The following is a 23,078-nucleotide window of genomic DNA, read 5'->3' as shown; positions in this document are numbered from 1 at the left end:
TCCACATTTACATTAATTAATCACTTGTTTTTTTTTTTTAATTGAAAAACGCCAAGAATTTATGCACTTGCCTTTATTTATTTCATTTGGGGTTTTGCCTGGTTACACGTTTGATAGACCACCACTTGACCAAAGACATCACTCACTACTACTCCCAGGTCCCAGCTCAGAACACTTGTCAATGCTTGAGAGTTGAAACCACTAGGAAGTGGTACCAATGTGAACTTGGGAAAATCTGACAAGCTGTGATAGTGTCATCTGCTATCCTTAATTTCCTGTATATTGGCCCTGGATTGGGCCCTACTCTTTCATTTTTCCATCATGTCGGTTCAAGAAAATCTGTAATGTTCTCTTTTTATTTGATGAAATGAATGAATAAAATCACCAACAACGATTAGATTAAAATAAAAAAGAAGTGGTAAGAGAGAAAGGGACCTCATTTCCTAGAAATTGCAGGTTTGCTTTTTGAAATATCATGCGGACTCGCACGTTTTGTTTGGGGGGCGGGGGGTTCTCGTAGGATAAATAGGCACTCGTGGGCTTAAAAACATCATTTGAGCTTTGGGATCACATTCCAGAGAGAGAGACAGAGAAAGAAAGAGAGGCAGAGATAGAAAGATAGAGTAGTGATCAGATCAAAAAGAGTGAAAAAGGTGTCTGGAGTTTGAGATCAAAGATGGTGAGATCTCCTTGTTGTGAGAAGATGGGATTGAAGAAGGGGCCATGGACTCCTGAAGAAGATCAGATTCTCATCAACTATATTCGACAATACGGCCACGGCAACTGGCGGGCTCTTCCCAAACAAGCTGGTAATTGCAATTTCCCAACAACATCTTTCTTTCAACAACTAAAGACCTTCAATTTGAATATACAGAAAATTTTCATCCCAAACCTATGAAAACAAAATTAATGAGAAATCAAAAGATGAATAATACATCAACCGATAGAATGCTTAGTACGTAGTATATCTATTGGTTATGTAATTGATGGAATTCATGAATTTGCAATTGGGTTTTCTGTAATCAATAAATATTGAATCTTTGGTTCATTTAGTTCTATTGATTTCAGAAGTCAGAGGTTTTTCTTTGGTTCTCTTTTTGTTTTGAAGAAGAAAAGAAACTTCGTTCATTGATCAAGCTGACAAATCTCCATCCATTAGAACACTACATCCTTTTTTTTGAGGGACCAAACAGTTAGAAATCATTTGTAGCGAGCAGATAGTTTTACAAACAAAGAAAAATCTTATATATATTGTCTTTAATCTTAATTTTCTTTTTACTTCCTTCAGGTCTACTGAGGTGTGGGAAGAGTTGCAGACTCCGCTGGACAAATTACCTGCGACCGGATATAAAGCGAGGAAACTTCACCCAAGAAGAGGAGGAAACTATCATCAAGCTTCATGAAATGCTGGGCAACAGGTGTGCATGCATTGATTTAAACTCCCACAAGATTGGTTTCCCCGTTTTGCATGAACACTAGATATTAAAATTTTGTCTTGGATTATTGATCAAAATCTATAGCTTGAATACCCAAAAAAAATAAAACAAAATATCAGCATCAAGAAACTTCACACAGCTTGAAGCCTTTCAAGTTTGACAACCCCGAATAAACAATTACCAAATTGTCAATACCAAGAAACTTCTCTCTCTCTCTCTCTCTCTCTCTCTCTCTCTCTCTCTCAATCAAATTGCAATAGGATTTAATTTATAAACAAGTGGGAAAAGATTCCCTAATTTTTGTTCGTATTAGAACTGCTGACAAGCACATGCATAAGACCAAACACGCATTATGTATGTGTGGTGTATTATTTGTCTGACATCCATTAAATTCAGTATGAGAGAGAGAGGGTGATTACTGTTAATTATATTACATAGTCTTACAAATAGAAAAATAATTACTGTTACATGAGGATGATTTTCATGTTATTACAGACATCCTTAAACAGATACAGATTTCTTATATAATCTTTCTTTTTTTATCTCCAGATGGTCAGCGATCGCAGCAAAATTACCGGGAAGAACAGACAACGAAATAAAAAATGTCTGGCACACACATCTCAAGAAGAGGCTCAGGCAATATCAGACCACCACAAACACCAAAATGCCATCTACTGGAGTACCCAAGCGCGATACCACCACACCGAAAGAGTCACACTCCGTGAATTTTCCGATAATTCCAGCATTCGAAAATCCGGTCTATCCGCCGGTGTCATCTCCACAACAGTCCTCCAGTGAATTCTCTTCGGTTACAGAATCCTCAGTTATAACAGGCGAAAACCAGAACACGGGAATCAAGGAAGAACTTGTCGAGTCTTCGGAAACTTTTCCTGAAATCGATGAAAGCTTCTGGTCGGAAGCATTGTCAGCAGAAAATTCCGGTATTCCCGTTGATTATCCGGCAACTACGACCGATATAGGATCACAATTTCAATACAATCCGGTCTATACAACGGAACCCATTTCTGCTTACAATTGGAATAACACGGATGACGGCATGGATTTTTGGTATAACCTTTTCATAAAGGCGGGAGAGATTCAAGAGCTGCCGGAGCTCTGATCACAATTTTGGTTGCAATTTTTGTTTCTGTCATGTACGGGAGAGGAATTCAAATTCTTGGTGTTCGATGTTCGACAGTTGGTAAAAGGGAAAGAAATTTCAAGGGAACAGAATTATCGAATCCTTGACAAAGCGAAAGCCTGACTGGTCGTCAGTGGTGAGGATTTGGAGAAGTATATGCTTTGATGACGAGGAAACACCCCAAAAGTGAAAAAGAGAAGAAAAGTTGACTTGGGAGACTTGTGTACAGCGATTGATTGCATGGATTGGATTGGAGATAGACAAGAAATGCAATTACAGGGAGGGAGATAATTCATATACATACAAACTAACATCTTAATTTAATGCCAGCTTCTCTTTTTCATTTATGTGATGTAATATTGTAACCCAATAAAACAAAATCAAGCGCCCATCAAATCTCTTCTACCCAGACTCTCATGTTACCTCCTAATTTGGGCCTTTACTTAACCTTTGTACTTTTATTTATGATGAGAGTGACGATTATGGTGTTAAGTGGAAATGTGTATTCTCCTCAGGGTCTTATCTTATATTGTATCATTATGTGTCTAAATACTAATTAACTGATAAATTCTGAACATGGTTGTGGCAAAATTTGTTCTAGCTAATCAAGGATTTTCAACCTATTTAGTATATGCATCATTAGTGAAATTAAAGCAATATGGTAGTAAATATGGGTTACTTGTTAATTATGCTTGTACTACTATAGAGTTTACAAGACCATGGTCCCAATTTGTTGCCAATGAATGATCCATTAACTGTAATGGTGGCTCGGTATGGTATCCCTCCAAAAACATAATTTTGACGAAATCAAATCTGTCTAACTGCAGGTTCTTTGTTATAAGGTCTATGAAATTCAAGTGCAATTAATATCAAAAAAATTCATCATTTTTCTTGTAATCCTATCTTTTCCTATCTTTTCCTTCAAACCAAACGTAGTCAAAGGAAAAGATATGATATCTAAAAAACAATTAACCAATAAACTAAAATTATAAAGATAATAGCAAACCACGTGTTATTTATCAAAATTCATGGGTGGGTTTTGATAAATGAAACCAGCAGCCTTTTTTTTTTTTTTTTGAAGCGGTAAGCAGAAAATTATTAAAAAAAAAAAGTGGAAGAACCTGGAAGCCATGAACATCCTCCCTAAACATGAAAACAAGGTGGGAGAGCTCAGACAGGAAAAAACAAGGCGTTGCAGCTCAATAACATTTACATTAACACAAAATATATAAAAGGTATTAGTGTTTCCTGCTTTCTTTGATTTGCAGGTCATAAAAAGTAAATCCAAATATCTATATCATATTCGGTTAATACTTACATGTGCCTAACATCCTCTTTCACTAGTGTCTTTAAATTCTTTGAACTAAAACCCAAATAAAGTTAATTTTGCCCTAATTGTTCTATTTTGTCACCTATAGACTATAACTTTACCATTTAAACATCTCCCCTAGGCATGGAGATGTGACAAGACAGGGTCTGCACAGCCAAGGGAATTCACTCATCCAAAAGAGAACTATCTCGCTCTCAAATGGAAGCCCTTAGTTTTATAAAAAAGAAAAATAAAAATCTATAGAGATGTAAATCTGGCTATGCTAGACCAGCGCAATACGACTTTACATGCTGTTTGTGCTTTTGTGGGTCATGCCATGCTAGCCCACAAGCCTGTGTGGGTTGTGCCTGCCTCCTCTAGTATCCTTAACAAGTCAGGCCCGGCATGACCCATGGCACGAACCTAGGCGGGCCCATGCTGAGTCGTGCTGTGTTGTGGGCTGATCCTTGGGCCAAGCTATGAGAAGCCTACTTTTTTAAAGGTTTGCAAAAAATAGTGAGAAACAAAATAGACAAAAAATTAATATATATATATATATATATTATATGATTATATGTATAATAAAAAATGTATATATATGGATGGTGTCAGGCTGCCAGCCCATGCCAGCATGGGCCATGTGCTATAGTGATGAGCCAGGCCGGGTAGCATGATCCAATTTACACCTCTAAAAATCCAGATGTCTCTTGTTTAAGGTTACATAGCTTTATATAAAGAAAATTTTGAGGGGCCTTTGGTAAGTCTAGGGTGGGTCTAGTCTATTTTCATTTGGCAATGGATGGACCAAAAGACATAAACTAGGAGGCTTGAAATGAATTTTTATGGTTTTTAAGCATCCATAATTAAACTCTCCTAAGCTTCCTAGACATGCATCTAGCAGTCTTGCACACATGTATTTAGTTAGCCTTGTAAGAATGTCTAATTATATTCTAGTTATGCAATTAACATGGTCGATAATTTCCACTGTTTTATGCATACTTTGGGCGTGAAACTCAAATCTAAATTAGAAGGCAACGAAAAAAGGTCGATGTCAAGGATTAAAATATCGATACGATACGTTTAGATACAAGGTGTATCAGTATCGGTATCGGTGACTAGGGATACGGGATATGCTACAACTGGTATAGGAATGTATCGGTCGTAGGTATCGATACGATACGACACCGAATCAATGCTTGGGTTCACACAAAAGCATAAATGACTACTTTTAGCCTTTTGTTAGCTAGTCATGACTTGCATTCGATGGTATATTTTTTAATGTTTTCCTATTTAAATTTTTATGAATTATATTTTTATTTTGTAGATAAAGAATATATTTGCAATTGTAGTTCTATTTGTATTTTGTAATTTATAGAAACATTTATTGTTGGTTTTTTACATGATTTATATGTCATGAACATGTTCAAAATTATAGTTCTATTTGTAATCTTAACAAAAATTAAACTAAAAATTAATAAAAATAAAAAACAATTTAGTATTACAAATTTACATGTTTTATTCTACATACATGTTAAAACTTAAAACTAAAGCATATTTTTATTTGAAAATATATATTATTATTTATATAAAATAATAAAAATACTAAATAAACAAAATTTCCAAAAAGCATACTTATCGTTTGTATGTAAACACTAAATAAGTAAAATAAAAAATTATAATTATAATAAATATTAAAATAGAGTGGTTATTATTTTAAAATATATCTATTATTTATATAGAAAATAAATTAAAAAAATGATAAAAAAAATTAGAATTATGAAAAAACTAAAGTAGAGTGATATAAAATTATAAACCAATAATTAAACCAATGAAAAATTATATATTTAACAATGAAAGCATACTTATCATTTATAGAAATATACTAAGAGAGTAAAATAAAAAAAATTATAATTACAATTATAATAAAAATTAAAATTAAAATCATAAAAACTAAAATAGAGTGGTAATTATTTAAAAATAAGTTTATTATTTAAAAATTATAGTTATTATTTAAATAAATAAATTTAAAAAATAATAAAGTGTCAAAATTAAAAATATGAAAAAACTAAAATATAGTGATACAAACCTACAATTATAACAATGAAAAAGTATATATTTAATAAAATGACATGTACATGGTTTAGAGTTACCAATAATTGTTGATTATAATGTTTTTCTTCTTATAACTTATTAAAATATGCATTTTTCATATGTTTATACTTTATTTATATATAATTCAATTTTAAACTTGATATTATCAATGTATATGCTTTTATGCATTTTGAAAGTATATCCAAACGTTTCTATTCCAGTCGTATATATCCATGAGTATTCATAGTGTATCCATATTCGTATTCGTATCTGAGCTATCCAATACAATACACGATATCGATAGACAACTTGGGTTGACCGGCATTTGTTTTCCCTTTGCTTCTTTCGTTTCATCTCCCTTTCTTCACTTTTAGTCTTTTACTAGTCGGCTAATAAAGTGTTCCAGATTAATACACTGTAAACGATGGAGATGTCAAGACCCCCGATTACCTCACGGAAATTGGAAACCACATTTAAAGGGAGAAGAAATGTAAGTTCGAGTCATTCCACAATTGCGATTTCCCAAATCTTCTTCATTGCAATACGATTCTTTCTCTGTTCTCGAATATAATTATGAGGTTAACACATCTAATTATCCACATACTACGTATGTGGCATGCCAAAAACAAAAAGAAGAGAAAATTAATATTTATGAATGCCTCTCACATGTCTACATAAAATACATGCACTGATTTATCCAGCATTTCATTTCTCTAAATGCAATCCTCTAAAAGAAAATAATAATATTTTTATTAATTCGAAATGGCTGTGTTAATCGTGGGGAATGGAGTAGTGTTTTACTATTACACAATCTGTATCTGTAGTCGATGGATAAACAAAGAAAAAGCTGAAAGCTTTAGCCAAGTAATTTGTATGTAGTAAATTAGGTAAGAATCGATTTACTGAGGTCAGCTCTAACCTCTGAGAGAATGGGCACCGTGTTTACTACGGATGTCTCTCAAGGTCATGTCCATTTATTCAAAGTTAATGAATCCATCAACGTTAGGCTTGGCCCAAGCAAAGCAAAGCATATTGGATTCAAGTATTAATTCAACAGAGAGAGAGAGAGAAAGAGAACTCCCTCTTGTTGGGATTGCTTAATGGGGCTGCGCCTACCCCTTATCAAAGAAGGACTAAACTTGTGATGTAGGTGGAATTGAAGTTGGAAAAGTAGAAGCAAAAGAGAACTGATTACCAATCCCAATGTTTTCATATTCCACAACAAATTGTGCCGACTGGTCATTACATACGACAAATATGCACCTGTAGAGTGTTTTTCTTTTCTTTTGGTGGTAGATCTCAACACCTTCGATCGCACCTGTTTGCCTGCATCAAATAGTATCGCATGGTCCAGCATATCCGGTCTGATGTGGTGTTTGTCTATTAGGGAAAAAGAATGCAATGATTTCAGAATAGATACAAAAGAGATATGGATACATACGATGCAAAATTCTGAATTCCAGCCCCCCCTAAGGAGAGAATTAATAAGACCACATCAGCTTTTTAGATGTACATCTCAATGTGCATATTATACACGGTTGAAATGTGTTGTGAAGTGTTGATGTGACTTCAGCTTTAATAAAATAATGTCTTTACACGTTGCTATTGGGCCATCCCCCAGAGGAGGCACTGGCCGAGTTGCTGCTGCGCCTCATGTGCACCTTGTTCTATTCTCATTTTTATTCGACATGAGTTTGCATCTGCGCCCCACAGCCCCACACTGTACTCAATAGGCCCCTCAGGCACATTTGAGCGTGAATTGGGACTATTTCCCATAGTTCTCATTGGGAGATATTTCTAAGACACGGTTTTGGTCTAACTTTTGTCTAAATTTGAATGGGCCTGGCCCAAATCCCAAGTCCGATATAGTGTAAAGCAAGATACAAAAAAATGCTTAAATATCTTCCCAAAAACCAAATAAAAAAAATTAAAAAAAATATTTTCGTTTGTATCTAAGTACTGATACACCTCCGCTAATACACAGAAGTGTATTAATACTTTGAACCATGATGTAAAGTCAGACCCAAAACACAACCCATGAACATGTCTAATTGCCATGTAATGTGGGGCATGCTCAAAGGGACTCAGATGCCAACTCATTCAACATGGGATCTACTGCAAATACCATGTGAAATCAATCACATATGAATCCCATGTATACAGAGCACTTACGTTATTATGTATTTACTTGCCATTGCTTTAGTAACCCAGTTTGTAGCATATGGGCATTCATAAATATGAAGAAATACAACTATCACATCAGCAAAATCAGATACCAAAAAAAACTAGGTATCTTGGGCATGTCCAGTCATAGAGAAAAAGAATCTCTGAAATTCTAAATTGCATTGCAATTCAAACGGGTTGGGCCTGGTTTAAGAGTAAAATTACAAACACCCCCTGTATTATGATGTTATTGACAAATACCGCTTTAACTTTCTTTTGCCATAAATAACCCTTGACTATTAAGCCAGATGACATAATGCATTAAATTATCAAAATATTCATCTAAATTTTTATTTTTATTTTTTTTCTTGCTTTTTTTTTCCCTTAAACCCTAATTGGTCAAAAATACTTTCATTTTCTCTAAACAAAACCATCTAAAATAACAAGAATCATTTCATTGGCATAGAAAATAAAGTTTTTTTTTTTTTATTTCTCGATTTATTTCACTTATATGAATGTCTCTCTTCATCTTAAAATATAAAAATTATCCACTCATTTCTCTAATAATTCAAGAAAAAACAAAATGAAACTATGCATTTATATCTATCAGAAAGAAACATCTACCATTCCATTTGAATATTGAATCCGTCCAAAAATTTGAAATTTCAATTGGATAACCAAGAGGGCTTCAATGTTATATTTAAAAAACTAATCAAATCATAAATCATTCATAAAAATAAGAAAAAGGTAATTTGCAAATTTAAAAAATTCTAAACAGCTGAATGAAACTTTTTCGAAGTTAATTGACGGAACTCTAACAAAGGGGGTACTTATTGCAAAGTGAAAGTTTAAGGAGGTTTTGTCACAGATAAAAGTTTTGGGGATTTTTGTGGCAAATGATAAAAGTTTCCATTTTCTCAAAAAGATACAAACTTCAAAATTACTCCCCCACCCCAAAGATGGTTTGGTGATTTCAATCATTTGCAAACAAATAGAAATCCAGCTCTTCAAAATCTTCCCTCCCCTAAATCTGCATCCAAGATCTATAGATCCAATATGCAGAGAACCCAGATTTCTTACCCACTTTTCCTATCCACTCTCTATCCGTCATGAATTGCAACCACACATCTCTCAATTCACAATAGAAATGTGTAACTGCAATTCACTACAAGAACTTAAATATTGAATTAAAGGAAAAAAAACTACTGTCAACTAAAACCAATACAAACACGATTGAGAAAAATCTGCTACCCCCATTGGCCTAGCTAAGACCGTGAATTTTTATTAATAAAATTAAATTTTTATTAAAAAAGAAGAAAAGAGAAAGATACATAAAGGGCTCAAGAGACAAAACTAGGGCCCCCAGCCAACCCATCTTTACACCCCAACTCGAAATAGCCAAATCCCCTCCCTCAAAATAAATAAATAAATAAATAAAAATAATAATAGCAAAAGAGCATTTCAACAAAAACTCTATCAAATGAACACGAAAAAAAATCAAAACACAAATCAAGAAAACAATCCATCTATCTAGAGGTATAAATTGGTCCTGTCGTGCCGTGCTAGCTCGCAAACAGAGTCAGGCCATGCTTTTCTCCCCTGGGATACTTCGGGGGGTTGGTCTGGCATGGCCCATGGCCTGAGCCCATGTAGGTCGATGTTGGGCCGGGGTGACATAGCCCACTCAATCGTGTCATGTCATGCCGGCCCATGGGCCTGGAAACCCAAGCCCAACACAGCCCAACTCATCATGTCATGCTCGACACAGTCCACGTGCTGTCATGCCGAGCCATGGGCGGCACAATACGATTTATACCTCTATATCTCTCTCTTCCACCTCTAACCCGCCCTTGCCTCTCATGCTTTTGAATCCTCTACTAGATATGGATTCCCTTTTATCCTTTCCTAGTTCCTTTGACTTCCTAACTATCGCTAGAACCTAAGATTACCTCTAAGTTATAAAAAAGACCGTCCTTGCTAAAACCAATGTTTTCAACCTGTTGTTGATCCAGCCAGTTGAACCATTTCAACCATCACCCAGTCAAGATCTCGAGTCCGGTTCGAGTAAAACCTGAAGAAATGCCAAAAATCTTTGACGTTAAAAATCACTCGACTCAGACGGTTGGACTGTTGATTCGGTTGACCCGGTGACCGAGGCCATATCTTTACACTCCGATGTCTAATTGATGTGTTTTTTTTGGTAACTTTTTAAGATCTATGTGTCCCAAGGAGCCATAGGTGCCTTGCCCTTCTATTTTTGTGGAAAAAAACCCTTTTTGGCCTAAAATTGCAAATTTTAATATTTTTATAAATACAACTAATCAAACAAGTGGCTTGCAACCCTAAGGCAAAAACAGTTCGACTTCCAATTGGGTTTTTAAAACACCGACTAAAACCATGAATCAGAAATCAGATTCAATTAGTGCAAAGCCCATTTGAACACTCATTATAGCCTTGCATTGGGAATATCTCCCCATAAAATAAAGCATAGAAATGTGGAGCAAGGTTCAAAATATTATTACATATCGGCTGATACATATCATATCGGGACCTTCCCAATACGCCCCTATAGGACACGTATCGGATCAGGCCATAATTCAGAGGGTAGTCAGGACTTAAACCGACCATTCTAAGTCGGTTTTAAAAAAAATAAATAAGTCAAACACAAAAAAAAACCATCGATACAGGTCAATACACCCTACTGACATTTCAGCCTATATCGATAGTTAGAACCATGGTGTAGAGATATTTCGAATGCATGACTGTAAAGGCTGTTCGAATGGGTCTTACACTGATTGAAGCCAATCTCGTTCATGGCTCTCGATGTACTGCTGTAGCCCCACCTTGAATTAGATAAAGTGACGTTAAGGTAGGGCCATACAATATAAGAAGACTGTGATTTCACGATTTTAGCCCAAGGGTACATTGACTGGAGTAGCGGATTTAACCTTAAACACAATTATCTACATGATTTACAGAGGAATAGAAGCATTTCATATTAGACAAACTGGCCTTATTCTTGATATTTTCTGACAAAACATTAAGGTAATCCATAGTCCATATCATTCCGTATCGCTACACTTCGTTGGCCATTTGCAAATGCCAAGAAATAAAAGTAGATAGAAGATTCGGCAGCCGACAAGCCGCTAGTTGCAGGTCGACATCGGCAAATCACCGAGCCTCGGGAAGAATATTAGCAGAAAGAACCAAAGAGAAGTAGAGATCAAGAGAACGGTGATTGAACTGCAAATGGAAGAATATTGAATATTCAGGTTTTTTATTTCGGAAAAACATCTGCAAGTGATGAGGGCAGATTTGGCCATCCAGTGAAATTGTGACACGTGGCATCTCGTGACAACTAGGTGACACCCAGGCAACAACTTACCAAGTTGGTGTCCCGCCGGGGCACCGACCTGACCGGCCTATCGCGGTCTGGCGCGCGGCCTGCATGCGGCCTGCGCGACCTAGCCGACCTGGATCAGCTCGGCACATCATCCGACCTGGCCTACCTGGCAACCCATAAGATGCTCGCCGATCAACCATAATGGCATACCCCGCAAGCTCGGTAGCTCACCAATGAGCTCGCCAAGGAGCTCGGTAGCTCACCAAAGAGCTTGCCAAGGAGCTAGGCAGCTCTCCAAGGAGCTCACCACCAAGGAGCCAGGCAGCTCGGCAAAGCTCGCCACAAGCAGCTCGGCATAGCTCCCCCGGGCAGCTCACCACTTGTAGGGTAGCTCGGTATAGAAGAGTAGTTTGGCGTATCACAGGAAGATCTCCTACTTGACAACCTGGCCCAGACACCGACCTGCCGACCGACACAGGCGCTGACCTTACAACCTGGCCTAGACATTGACCCGTCGACTAACACAGGCGTCGACCTGACAACCTGGCCCAAACACCGACCCGCCGACTGACATAGGCGCCGACTTGACAACCTGGCCCAGGCACTGACCTGGCCGCCTGACACAAATGTCAGCCTGACAACCTCGAGAAGTTCACCACTGTATCCCGGTTTTGACGGGATATGATGAGTCTTACTGTTTGAAGGCTTTTCACCCACCTAACCCGCGAGGACACCACTATATAAGGACTCCGACCCCTAAAGCCAAGGAGAGGGAGAAAAGGATGGTAACCCCTGCTCTTTAGCTCTCTCATTTCTCTCAAAGCTCTCTGTAATCAGAATGCTAACTTAGGCATCAGAGAGTCTCCGCCGGGAAAATACCCCCGGGTCCTTTGATTCAGTTCTTGCAGGTTCCTCAGCTCCCACCGCCTACAAAGGAGAGGAAATCACCACATGCAGAGGGTAGTCGGGTTGCGTTGCACCAGGGAGCTCCACCATCCTCTGAGTTGTAGGCCGCCTAGGAGCAGGTCAAATGACGAGTCCACCAGGGAGTTCGTCACCAGGCAGTTCGCCACCAAGTAGCTCTCCACCAGGGAGCTCGCCACCAGGCAATTTACCACCAGGGAGCTCACCACCAAGCAGTTTACCACCAGGGAACTCGCCACCGGGCAGTTCACCACCAAGCAGTTTGTCACCAAGTAGCTCTCCACTAGGGAGTTCACCACCAGGCAGTTCTCCACCAAGGAGTTCGCCACCAAGTAGCTCATCACCAAGGAACGTCAACCCATAAGACGCCCACCGATGAACCATAACAGCATACCCCACAAGCTCAGTAGCTCGCCAAGGAGCTCACCAAAGAGCTTGCCAAGGAGCTAGGCAACTCTCCAAGGAGCTCGCCACCAAGGAGCCAGGCAGCTCGGCAAAGCTCGCCACAAGCAGCTCGGCATAGCTCCCCCGGGCAGCTCACCACTTGTAGGGTAGCTCGGTATAGAAGAGTAGTTTGGCGTATCACAGGAAGATCTCCTACTTGACAACCTGGCCCAGACACCGACCTGCCGACCGACACAGGCGCTGACCTTACAACCTGGCCTAGACATTGACCCGTCGACTAACACAGGCGTCGACCTGACAACCTGGCCCAAACACCGACCCGCCGACTGACATAGGCGCCGACTTGACAACCTGGCCCAGGCACTGACCTGGCCGCCTGACACAAATGTCAGCCTGACAACCTCGAGAAGTTCACCACTGTATCCCGGTTTTGACGGGATATAATGAGTCTTACTGTTTGAAGGCTTTTCACCCACCTAACCCGCGAGGACACCACTATATAAGGACTCCGACCCCTAAAGCCAAGGAGAGGGAGAAAAGGATGGTAACCCCTGCTCTTTAGCTCTCTCATTTCTCTCAAAGCTCTCTGTAATCAGAATGCTAACTTAGGCATCGGAGAGTCTTCGCCGGGAAAATACCCCCGGGTCCTTTGATTCAGTTCTTGCAGGTTCCTCAGCTCCCACCGCCTACAAAGGAGAGGAAATCACCACATGCAGAGGGTAGTCGAGTTGCGTTGCACCAGGGAGCTCCACCATCCTCTGAGTTGTAGGCCGCCTAGGAGCAGGTCAAATGACGAGTCCACCAGGGAGTTCGTCACCAGGCAGTTCGCCACCAAGTAGCTCTCCACCAGGGAGCTCGCCACCAGGCAATTTACCACCAGGGAGCTCACCACCAAGCAGTTTACCACCAGGGAACTCGCCACCGGGCAGTTCACCACCAAGCAGTTTGTCACCAAGTAGCTCTCCACTAGGGAGTTCACCACCAGGCAGTTCTCCACCAAGGAGTTCGCCACCAAGTAGCTCATCACCAAGGAACGTCAACCCATAAGACGCCCACCGATGAACCATAACAGCATACCCCACAAGCTCAGTAGCTCGCCAAGGAGCTCAGTAGCTCACCAAAGAGCTTGCCAAGGAGCTAGGCAACTCTCCAAGGAGCTCGCCACCAAGGAGCCAAGCAGCTCGACATTTCCCAAGGAGCTCGGCATAGCTCCCCCGAGCAGCTCACCACCTGTAGGGTAGCTCAGTACAGAAGAGTAGTTTGGCGTATCGCAGGAAGATCTCCTGCCTGACAACTTGGCCCAGACACCGACCCACCGACTAACACAGGCGCCGACCTGACAACCTGGCCCAGACACCGATCCACCGACTGAAACAGGCGCCGACCTGACAACCCGGCCCAGACACCGACCCGCCGACTAACACAGGCGCCGACCTGACAACCTGGTCCAGGCACCGACCTGGCCGCCTAACACAAGCACCAGCCTGACATCCTCGAGGAGTTCACCACCGTATCCTGGTTCTGACGGGATATGACGAGTCTTACCGTTTGAAGGCTTTTCACCCACCTAACCCGCGAGGACACCACTATATAAGGACTCCGACCCCCAAAGCCAAGGAGAGGGAAAAAATGATGGTAACCCCTACTCTCTATCTCTCTCATTTCTCTCAAAGCTCTTTGTAATCAGAATGCTAACTTAGGCATCGGATAGTCTCCGCCGGAAAAATACCTTTGTGTCCTCTGATTCAGTTCTCACAGGTCCCTCAGCTCCCGCTGCCTACAAAGGAGAGGAAATCACCTCTTGCAAAGGGTAGTCGGGTTGCGTTGCACCAAGGAGCTCCACAATCCTCTGAGTTGCAGGCCACCTAGGAGCAGGTCAAATGACGAGTCTACTAGGGAGTTCACCACCAGGGAGCTCGCCACCAGGCAATTCACCACCAAGTAGCTCTCCATCAGAGAGCTCGCCACCAGGCAATTCGCCACCAGGGAGCTCACCACCAAGCAGTTCACCACCAGGGAGCTCGCCACCGTACAGTTCTCCACCAGAGAGTTCGCCACCAAGCAGTTTGTCACCAAGTATCTCTCCACCAGGCAGCTCTCCACCAAGGAGTTTGCCATCAAGTAGCTCATCACCAAGGCACGTCACCACCGGATCAAATAACAAGATACTTAGCCAAAAAAAAATTATACATCACAAGAAATGTTACGTGACCAGAAACGCTTAGATCAACAAGCATCATTCATTACTATCCAAAATGTCATACAGCTACCCACCGGCCTATATACATGACTTTTGTTATACTTAAATTTCCATAATAAAAGAAAAATATGCTGATTTTACATTATGTCTACCTGAATTATTCCTCTTCCAGAGAAGAATATCCCTTGTTTATTCAATGCGGCGCAGGGGTCTTTGCTTAATATTCAGTGCGGCGCAGGGGTATTTGCTTAATATGGCTTATTGTAGCATGTCTACAAAAATTTCCTAATTCCTGATCATCCAACTCACTATTCTCTTGAATTTACTCTGAACCTTTTATTTTTAGCTCATTTGGATCGAATCCTTGTTTTAGAGAAAGAACATTACACTGTAATGTAGGCAGCCATGGATCTGTAATTGCATTAATGTTTTCTCCATCCAACAAGCAACAACACATCTCATATCCCGGTATATACTCGTATCTGGAAAATATTCATCTCTTATCATCTTTGCCCATAAGACCATTACTGCTCAGTGCTCACTTCCATTATCCAGTCTCCACAAAATTCATGTTTTGGATGGATAGCTCGGCTACAGAGTCGAAAAATGGATCTCAACCTTGAAAGGCTGGATTCAGCAGTCCCAAGTCTCGGAAACCACCAGCCAGCTAGCTTGCGGCCCAGCACCTCCAACCTGATTTTACATTGAAGGTCGTGATTCGTGAATCGTGAGATACCGAGACTTACGATTTTATATTTTTATCTATTCTTAAATACATTGAAAAATTCACATTTTGATAATAAAAGTTAAATAAGACAGAGCCAAAGCTACCAAAAACACTGGTATTAACCATTCCTGTTCCTGTTTCATTTTATCATTTAAAAAAAAAAAAAAAAAGCATGCCTGCACTCATCAATGACATCTAAGGAGTGAAAAATTCAGGTCTCTTACACAGCTATAAAAATGGCAGAAAAATAACAGACAGAAGCAGCTACTCCATCATCAACAATGTTTATAGAATTCAAAATGACTTATTTCAAAACTGAAGCTACTTCATAAGCTCCTTTTACTGAGCTCCTGATGATGAGGGACGATGGCACTCAAGAAAGGCACGAGTATGCAAGAGATTTCTCTTCACTGAGCTCCTCTGCTGTCAAGTCCAATTTCTTCCTTGAGAATTCATCGATTGAGAGTCCTGTACAATAGATGAGAGGGAAGAATGCTAACCATCATAGTTTGAGGATCTGAAAATGTTAGAGCTGTAAACGTAACAGTACTAGACATGTATTAATTTGAAATTGTTAGTTTTGCAACTAAATTACTTAAGGAACTAACAAGGAGGAATTTTTTTTCATCTTTTTGATCATCAACAAGTTCCATGAGAAATATTTATCTAAGAAATAAATATAGAAAAATAATATGCAAAGGTCTAGCATTCTAAAATAGCTGCACTTGAAGTTTCACAACTCATTCTTGAAGGAATAAATTAGAACTGTAATGGACAAAATAAGATAGGCAACTAGGCAAGAACAGTAAATCAATCATTTGGAAATCTGAAATTTGTACCAATTTATTAACTTATGTTTTTTGTTAAACTTATTTATTAATATATAAAAGGGGGAGTTTAATCCCATTAGACCATCTTTTTTTTTTCGTAAAAAGAAAAAGAATTTTATTAAAAAAGAAGAAACTGATTACATCCATCTTGTCCTAGGAGAAAGAAACACAAAGACTTCGCAATTCTAACCCCCCAACACTTGAAGGGACCAACACCAGAAAGTACAAAGCAAAGAATCCCCTATCTGCTAACCACCTTCACACTCTCATGATCTTACTTTATAGAAGATGAAAAAAACCTACACCACCTACCAACACAACCCATCCTCCCTCCTAATTCATAGTCCCATTTAATCCCATTAGGCCATCTTGTCCTACATTTTTTCATTCCAATACAACTCTTACTTTCCTTAACAATCTTTTTTTTTTTCTGGCCAAGAACTAAAAGTATACACTTTCGTATCAAATTCTAATACCTTTGAATTCTTGATATCCAACATTCACTCTGAAGAGTCTGAACATAAGCATAACACCTATTGTCAAACTGAAACTCACCCCACACTCTGATCCAGAACCATTTAGAAGCCTTCAATGTACTATAAGTCCAACAACTTTATTCAGCACCATTTGGTTCCTCTTCTACAAGTAGAAGAGCAAGTGTCTTCCATGTCATAAAAAATTTAAAAATCCATGACAAACTTCACATTCACCACCTTTTGACTCTTCTCAAAGTGGAACTTGCAGTGCATCGAATAGCAAGTGTCCTCAATGCACTACAAATTATTTTATGGATATTCTGTCAATAAGTATGCTTCAACATAATTTACCTGTTTAATCAAGATGAATATGTATATTCTTGCCACTTGACTTAACTTTTAATTTAGTTGGTTTCTTCTATCTATGAGTTTCTAATTATTTGAGGCAGTACTAGCAGTTTGCAGGAAGCAAAATAATCTACAAAGGCACAGCATTGTAAAATAGCTGCACCAAAATTTTTAAAACTATACCCAAGGTATGCAGGACAACTATGAAAAGAGGTTTCTTTTCCTTTGGGGGGATGGGGTGAGAATAGGGTAATAATGCTTGGCCCAGTTTTAACAGGGTAGTAAAAGCATTTTCGGCTGCCTGGGCCTGCATCAATTAATAAAACTATTTAAAAAACATAAAACTTAAATATATGTACAAAAGAATTTAGTATATATTAATATATTAAACTTCTGGGCCGGACTAGGTGATGCAGGCCCATGCAGAAATGATCATATCCCTAGTTGAGGATACAGGTATTCACCACAAATCTTCGATATGATAAGTTACTATCATACTAATACCATATGTTTACCTTCAGTTGATTCCTAATAGAACCGAAGGCTCTGCTTATTTACGGCACTTTTATCTTATGAATATAAGAAATGTTCATGAATATTCTGTTAAATACATGTCAAAAGACTCAAGACTATAGACGTTCAGGAATAAATTTTTCAAAAAAGCCACAACAGAATGAACAGAAATTGTCCCATCATGTGTCTGTCAAATCCCTACCAGTACCAGGTGTGGGGGGATCAGTGATGTTCTTTAACCTGTGAATTCAGAGATTATGGGCTTATGGCCTTGCTTACTAGGACAAGAATTGCCAAGAGTATGTGTCTTCCTTTGTATTTAGTTTGTAAAGATTCAATAAATGCTGAAAATGGGTTCTGCAAGCAGGTTCTGGTCCACAGGGATTAATGCACTTTTCTGAACGAGATCAAAGATGTTTTCTGAACTCCTTTCCTCTCTTCAATTAGGTAGATTCTTTGGGATCAAAATTCAGTGGTTGATAATTTACTAAAGAGCAGAGTGGGCAGGGCCTATTTGTATGCAATAGCTCTTCCCTAATTTTATTGATTGAGGATGCCAGCATGGACCTTTATTAGTATACTGTGTACTTTCTGTACATCTATATTTGCCTCTTTTGCTAATAAAATATTACTTTTTCCAAATGGGTATAGAAATATTACTTTTTCAAATAAAAAAAAATACAATGATCTGATCATGTTTGAAAAAAGGAAATGTGTTAGTTTAAACATCTGTGTGAAGGAAAAACTCTCATGAAACCTTAAAAGGAAAAGAACAAGAAGCATATCAAAGTCAGAAACAATAATTGAAAAGGCATGTTTAGCCAGCAACACTATCAGGTCTTACCTTGAACAATTGTCCATTCTCCATTACGACAAGTTACGGGGAATGAATAGACCAGGCCAGCAGGCACATTATATGATCCATCAGAGTACACACCCATGGAAACCCAGGTTCCCTACAACATTCACTTGAAAGATCAGAAAGGAATAACATTCACATAACAAATTTCTTTAGATGCATGCATTCACAGACAAGGAAAAATGTATTTCTATATGCATATTGTCCAAGAAAAAGCGAAAACAACCTCTGGCGTCCCAAGAACCCAATCATGTATGTGGTCACAAGCAGCACTTGCAGCAGACAATGCACTAGATAGCTTTCGGGCTTTGATAATTGCAGCACCACGTTGTTGGACAGTGGTGATGAACTCCCCATTCAACCTTCAAAATGAAACTAAAATGTGCTTATAAAAGTTCCCACCATAAATATGTGCATTATAAAAGTATCAGTTATCTGTATTACCATCCATCATCAGCGACAAGTTCTCGCACAGACTTTTCTCCACCAGGTGTTACAACCTTTGCATGGTTGACATCAGGGTACTGAGTTGAAGAATGATTACCCCATATAATAACATTCTTAACTTCAGAAACATGAACATTCAATCTCTCAGAGATTTGTCCTAGTGCCCTGTTATGGTCCAACCTCGTCAAGCAAGTTATGTTCTTTTCAGGGATAGAAGGTGCAAACTCCTTCAGGATCAAGGCGTTAGTGTTTGCTGGATTGGCAACGACCAAAACCTGTGAAGGACAGCATTAAGAAAAACATGGCAAAGCTTCACATGGTGCCTGTATGCAAATGCATCTCAGAATAACATCAAGAACATTCCTAGTTTGCACTTAAGGCTTAGTTTGGAAGGAGTACAAATACAAATACAAATATGTACAGTACAAATCTATACAAAATAATACAAAATATAAGGTTTTGCACTCTACATATTTGTATTTGTACTCCTTCCAAATGGAGCCTAAGGCTCAGTTTGGAAAGTGTACAAATACAAATATGTACAGTACTAGGCTCCATTTGGAAGGAGTACAAATACAAATATGTACAGTACAAAACCTTGCATACTGTATTTTTTAAACCTTGTTTTGCACAGTACATTTTTGTATTTGTACCATTTCCAAACTGAGCCTAAGGGAAGAGTACAAATACACATGTACAGTGCAAAGCCTTATATTTTGTATTTCTAAACCTGTATTTGTACTGTACATATTTGTAAACCTTGTTTTGCACAGTACATTTTTTTATTTGTACCCTTTCCAAACTGAGCCTAAGGGAAGAGTACAAATACAAATATGTACAGTGCAAAGACTTATATTTTATATTTCTAATCCTGTATTTGTACTGTACATATTTGTATTTACACTCATTCCAAACTAAGCCTAAATGAGTAAAATCTCTCTGCATTCATATGACTGAATTTTGTCTAAATAGTCAGATGGCATAATGGTGTTTTCTTCACACCTTGCAGTTTGCGGCAGCATGCTTTTCCAGAGCAGAGGCTTGGGACTTGTAGATGGAGACATTCTTTGACATCACATCCTTTCTTTCCATTCCCTCTTTCCTTGGGAAACCCCCAACCATGACTGCGACATTTACCCCAGTGCATGCCTCAACAACATCGGTTGTAGCAACAACACCTGAAACATAATTATGTATGAACATTTGATTAATTCAATTCAGTAATCTCCAATACAGGCTTCAAGAAAGATTGATTAATAATTGAGCATCCACCTTTAAGAAGTGGAAATGCAGCATCCACCAACTCCATTTTCACCCCATTCAAGGCCTCTGCAGCAGGTGGGATATCAAGCATGTGCAGAATTACAGGTTGATCAGGACCCAGCATTGCTCCTCTAGCAATCATGGGAACAAGAGCATACCCTATTTGTCCTGTAAAAACAACAAATTTTCCTCAAAATTTGACCAAGGGGTAACAATAAAAGAATATAAAGATTTAGTGATCATAATGTAAAAAACAAAAAACAAAAACAAAAAAAAACATCTTGGAGCTATGACAGGTATGGAAAAAACAAATTGCAACATTAGTAATGATAATGCTTTCATTCACATTTTAATATTTGATAATGAGAAGCAGGAAAGAAAGTAAATGGCACTAAGAGTTAAACTAGTTTTGCCAAAATGGAAGTTTTCTGAAAAAAAAAGGAAGAAATGGAATGAAAGATACTAGAAATGTAATGAAAACATTTGAGTTAAGGTGAAGTGAAAAGAAAACAGGGGTGGCCAAAATACAATAAATTTAAAGAAAATAATGGGCAAAGAACTAGGATTTTATAAGTTGAGTAAATAGACGAGAATAATATTTTGATATTATGACAAAATTAAATTATTGAATGACTTGAATAGCATCAGCACTGAATATTGAATAAGCAACCAACCACATTACAACTAATTATTTCTCGTCCACTTGTATTCAGCATATAAAATCGTGTAATAAAAAACCTCAGAATTACAAGGAAATGAACACTTAATATAATTAGATATACTATATTAAGCATTTAAGCCATTTGAGTAAATTAACAGGTCAATAAGTCACAGCATCTACATATAATTCCTCATGCCAGAGGACCAGATCCCATGAAGTAACAACTTCCAATCATTGTATGCTGCAATCAGCACAGCAGATCCTTCTACTTAACTTGCAATTTATTTGTGAATGAAAGAAATCTATAAACCAATCAAAATCATTTATTAATAACATATATAGGAAGAAAATACATAATTCATCAACAATAAGAGAATTCAGAACAAGGCAAAGCAACATAATTATATAAAGATCAGACCACCTCAGATGCATCAGGTTTTAATAAAAGGCAAAGAAGAAAAAAAGGAAGCTGTTTTTTTTTTTTTTTTGAGGAGAGAAAAAATGAGAAGAATCAATCACATGGAAAGGCCTTGTAGTGACAATGCTAAAATGATTCAGAAAAGGGATGACAGATGTAACGACATTCCAGATGTATCACTGAAAATGAGAACTATATACGCTTCACAGGAATACCAAAAACAGGGTTGACTAAACATGGGGTTTGCGTATAAAATAAGAAAAGTGGATCCAGCAATGACATTTAAAATCATCAAATTTGATGAACAAGCATTTCATCCTTATGATGAACAAGCATCATATCAACCAGTCAGGAAAATGAAATTATTCGGAACCTCAAATAAAACCCCCACCTATTCAGCGGTGTTCCGACAAATCCCTACACAGATTTTACTGCAAGTACTTGCGAAGCAACCAAAAAATTAGATGGTTGACGTTTCAAAATCATCAAATTTGAGATCATTCAATGACAACCCCATGACCTACTCAGTTACTAGAAAAGTTGTTGCCTCCCATAAGATATATTATAGTTGACACCATTAGATGAGGAAACACAACAATATGCTACAATTCTTTCGAACTAGTCAAATGCTCACTTTTAGTCAAAACAGGTTAAAAGCTTAGATTACTAAAGCAGAAGAATTCGAAATCAAATAAGTTCACGATCCTTCGATGAGAAATAAAACCCGTAAAAAAGGAAGAAAATCATAGAACTGGTGTAAGAACTGGATCTATTACATAGGTATAGTACAACTTCCATAAAGTGATCTTTCAGTGAGGTTAGGTAGCAGAAAAGCATGTAACTACGACCATTAAGACCATCTAAAACCCATCGATTCAACAATCCAATAGACAAACCCAAGCAACCCTGCGATTTAATCTCGCATTTCACCAAAAATTCCTATCCGGTTGAACAAAATAGAGCAAGCAAACCAAAATAACATATCATAAAATTCAAATCCGCTTCAGCGGAAAAATAAGTGTTCCCGAACCCTAGAACTAGCTTGAAGCTCTAGTCTTATCAGATCTTCCATTGATTCGAGAAAATACAAAGAAACAAAATATCTGAGGATTATAACTAGATTGATCTCCTACTCTCAGGTGAAATTAAGCAAATCGGATAGAAAAAAAAAAAAAACAAAATCTTTCATCAAACCTGCAGCTCCTGTAACAAGAACACGAACAGGATCTTTTGCCATTGGTGGAGATTAACGAGAAGTCCGGGGACGAGGTGTGGAAAGAAGAGGAGAGAATATGTGGAAAACGAAGTCGCAAAGTAGACTGGAGGGAACAGAAGCAGATTTTTTATAGATGAAAATTTGAGACGAAAAGCCGGTGCTATCGTACGCCAGGTGCATATACAATACAGCAGCAACTCTCCTCCAAATGGTGGCCTAATCACATCATTATGTGCTGCTTAATTAAACTAAACTAAATCGTGTTTACCAAGAAAAACTTAAATTTTAAAAACGAATCATGATCCTCG

At 38.3% G+C, this 23,078-nt stretch overlaps 2 protein-coding genes across 3 annotated transcripts; one reads left to right on the top strand and one right to left on the bottom strand.

The window, feature by feature from the left end:
• Positions 1-383: 383 nt before the first annotated feature.
• On the top strand, positions 384-3,088 carry LOC148878820 (transcription factor MYB4-like). The gene is made up of 3 exons (XM_088960199.1): positions 384-809; positions 1,289-1,418; positions 1,986-3,088. Exons 1-3 carry the CDS (start codon positions 677-679, stop codon positions 2,554-2,556), a joined length of 834 nt encoding a protein of 277 aa, XP_088816325.1. The 5' UTR covers positions 384-676; the 3' UTR covers positions 2,557-3,088.
• A 12,752-nt stretch (positions 3,089-15,840) lies between these two features.
• LOC148878819 (malate dehydrogenase-like) lies at positions 15,841-23,078 on the bottom strand. 2 transcript variants are annotated; one of them, XM_088960197.1, is made up of 7 exons: positions 22,749-23,078; positions 20,485-20,643; positions 20,215-20,390; positions 19,210-19,487; positions 18,992-19,127; positions 18,751-18,862; positions 15,841-16,234 (listed from the first exon to the last, which is right to left on the bottom strand). In XM_088960197.1, exons 1-7 carry the CDS (start codon positions 22,789-22,791, stop codon positions 16,113-16,115), a joined length of 1,026 nt encoding a protein of 341 aa, XP_088816323.1. In that variant the 5' UTR covers positions 22,792-23,078; the 3' UTR covers positions 15,841-16,112. The 2 variants fall into 2 exon arrangements, with proteins under 2 accessions (XP_088816323.1, XP_088816324.1); XM_088960198.1 differs by having other exon boundaries at positions 15,841-16,207.

Source organism: Nelumbo lutea, chromosome 1 (genome assembly GCF_056320005.1).
Source record: "Nelumbo lutea isolate HS-2025 chromosome 1, American lotus-T2T, whole genome shotgun sequence".
Taxonomy (NCBI): Eukaryota; Viridiplantae; Streptophyta; class Magnoliopsida; order Proteales; family Nelumbonaceae; genus Nelumbo; species Nelumbo lutea.
The sequence above is the reverse complement of the archived record's forward strand: the minus strand, read 5'-3'. Positions and strand labels throughout refer to the sequence as shown.

Excerpts from the sequence above, each read along its gene's own strand:
- LOC148878820 (XM_088960199.1), top strand. The coding sequence starts at position 677 with ATGGTGAGATCTCCTTGTTGTGAGAAGATGGGATTGAAGAAGGGGCCA. Across the intron at positions 810-1,288 it reads GGCTCTTCCCAAACAAGCTG|GTCTACTGAGGTGTGGGAAG; the intron begins GTAATTGCAATT and ends TACTTCCTTCAG. Across the intron at positions 1,419-1,985 it reads CATGAAATGCTGGGCAACAG|ATGGTCAGCGATCGCAGCAA; the intron begins GTGTGCATGCAT and ends TTTTATCTCCAG.
- LOC148878819 (XM_088960197.1), bottom strand. The coding sequence starts at position 22,791 with ATGGCAAAAGATCCTGTTCGTGTTCTTGTTACAGGAGCTGCAG. Across the intron at positions 20,644-22,748 it reads TCTTGTTACAGGAGCTGCAG|GACAAATAGGGTATGCTCTT; the intron begins GTTTGATGAAAG and ends TTGTTTTTACAG. Across the intron at positions 18,863-18,991 it reads GGGTTCTTGGGACGCCAGAG|GGAACCTGGGTTTCCATGGG; the intron begins GTTGTTTTCGCT and ends TGAATGTTGTAG.